The sequence below is a fragment of the Humulus lupulus genome, chromosome 1, assembly GCF_963169125.1.
Source record: "Humulus lupulus chromosome 1, drHumLupu1.1, whole genome shotgun sequence".
In the NCBI taxonomy this organism is placed as follows: Eukaryota; Viridiplantae; Streptophyta; class Magnoliopsida; order Rosales; family Cannabaceae; genus Humulus; species Humulus lupulus.
In genome coordinates this window covers 127,224,765-127,227,199 of record NC_084793.1, presented here as the reverse complement: position 1 = coordinate 127,227,199, position 2,435 = coordinate 127,224,765, and the positions used below count along the sequence as shown (strand labels likewise).

The 2,435-nt window shown below is 33.3% G+C and overlaps 1 protein-coding gene across 1 annotated transcript; it reads right to left on the bottom strand.

Annotated features, from left to right (window-relative positions):
- Positions 1 to 584: 584 nt before the first annotated feature.
- On the bottom strand, positions 585 to 992 carry LOC133821628 (uncharacterized). Its single transcript, XM_062253810.1, has one exon. The coding sequence runs from the start codon at positions 990 to 992 to the stop codon at positions 585 to 587; it is 408 nt and encodes a 135-aa protein (XP_062109794.1).
- Positions 993 to 2,435: the final 1,443 nt, after the last annotated feature.

The window sequence follows — 2,435 nt, the reverse complement described above, 5'->3', positions numbered from 1 at the left end:
TCAATCTTTAGCCTGCCTTGGGAGCCTCAATATAAATACTCCAGAAGGAGCATGAAACGCTGAACCACAGTCTTTGATAACTCTGAGCCGTATTAATTGTCTCTTATGCTACGCTACACAAGGAATGTTTTAATATTGTAACTTACACGGCTTTATTCAGATTTATTGTAATATAAGAATCCAAGGATAAAAGAGATTACAGATTTATTTATTCAAACAATCCACAAACATTATTGCCATAGTGAACCTTAGCCAACATCCTACAACAAATGTCTGGAAATAGTCATCAATGCAAATATTTATTTAAGTTCCCTCTCTCCCAAAATAAAATAATGACCCATGATTTCCTCTGGATTTTGCATTAATTTATGCTTTGTTTGTAGAAAGAAAGATCTTCCATTTTCAAATTACTTGCATACTCATGATGTACATTTTCAAGTTCCAATATTAATTAAGAGCTGAAGAAAATTAAAGAAAGAAATTAAGATAACATAAAAGAAATAAATCCCCCTCCCCAAAAATAAAAACAAAAATGAAAATATTATCAAAATAACCCAAATAACATGAAACAATGAAATCCTCAGTCAAGAGTGACTAGTACTTGCATGTGAGTTATGTTGTGGTTCTTGGGTTTGCTCTTCTTCTTCTTCCTTCGTCTGTGAAGGCATCTCCACCGGCATCGCTACCGGAACTTCACCGCTGGAAGCATTCGCCGGCGGCGACGGCCGATGAGGAGGGCCGACAGTGCCATCAAGACAAGAAGAACATTTTCGCTCGACCCACCCTTCGAAATCGTAGTACTGACCGTGACCCATGACCCGACGACCCGAGCATAGCCGTCCGATCATTCCGGCAATGACTCCGAGGACAGTGATCACCGCAAGGACAGCGATAACGGGTCCGACCGACCCGCGACCCGAATGGGCTGTGTAGGCTTGTTGGACCACAGCCATGGGAGGTGGCTGTTGGTCAATTATTGGTGTCGTAGACATTGTACAATAAGTTTTTTCTTTTTATTTTTTCTGTTTTTTGGGGGTTTTGGAAAGTTTTGGGAGATGGGTTTTGGATATTCTATCTTGAAAAAATGGAAAAGTGGATTAGAAACGAGAACTAGAAGTGGATTAGTGTGATATTTTTTATTTGTATAAGTTGAACCCAGAAAATGAAAAAGAATATTTTATGGGTTTTCCAGGAGAACAACAAAGGAAGGAAAATGGTAGCTAGGAAAAAAGTGAGAACTCGACTGTTAATATATCACTCGCCATCATAGCAAAAATATATCACTTGCCTTTTTTTTAATAGTAAAATAAAATTGTTCAACCTTGAGCTTTCCAGGAGAGGAGAAAAAATCTGATTAATGCTTGTGGTAAAAAAGAGGGGGGAGAAAATGCGGTGGGAAAGTGAAGGAAAATAGTAGTACTAGTGGGAATGGAGCAGAGGAAAAACCAAAGGAAACCATTTTGAAATTAGGGTAGGGAGCTTTTGTGTGAGTACCTTTTTCTTGCTGTCTAGCTGTGTTTCTACTTCAAGTACTGCACTGAAGCACATTAACACAATCTGAAAATCTTTTCTTCACATATTTCTTTCGGAAATTCTACAATACGCCCCTTATTTTTTTTGGTGTATGTTACACCCCTTCTTTTTAAGTACCGAATGATTTTAACACAATTTATTTTTTAATTATGTATATTGTAATTATTTAGAAGATATTTTAATTTTTTTTTAAAATATTGAATAATTTATAATACTAAAAGCAAAGTTTAAATAATTTGTTATATATGACTGTTTATTTTATCCGTTTAAAAATTAACATGTTTTAATTCTATTTGCATTGTAAAATACTTAAAAATTTTATAAAATTTATAAAATGATGTAAATAAGTATAATATACACAATTATAAAAAAAAAATATTGTGTAAAAAATCATCAAAGTATCCAAAATAGAAAAAAGAGCACTAGTACATCTAAAAATAGGGTGTAACAGAGAAGCACCCTATTTCTTTTATTCACATATTTTAGTGGATACTACTTCAGGGAGCGATCCTTGATACCTTTCACAAATAGAGATTATTATTATTATTATTATTATTATTTGGATTCGGTTTCAAGGATGAATTTTGTTTAGCATTGAGTCCTCTGATCAATAATTGTATTGAAGTGAACTTAATTACTTAAAACAAAACTCAATATATATATATATCAAATCTAAACCAAAACCAAGGCACACTACATGATAGAATTTGTTCCCAAATCTTTCTATAATTTTGGGCATTTGATTGCATACTACACTACTTACCTAAATTTGAATTTTATTCAAAGTTTTACTATTATAAACTTTAATATTATTGTAGAAAAAATTAGGTTTTGGAAGATGAGAAAGGACATGAGAATGCATATTGTTGACGATAGTCTTATGTGTTATTTTGTCCACTTGT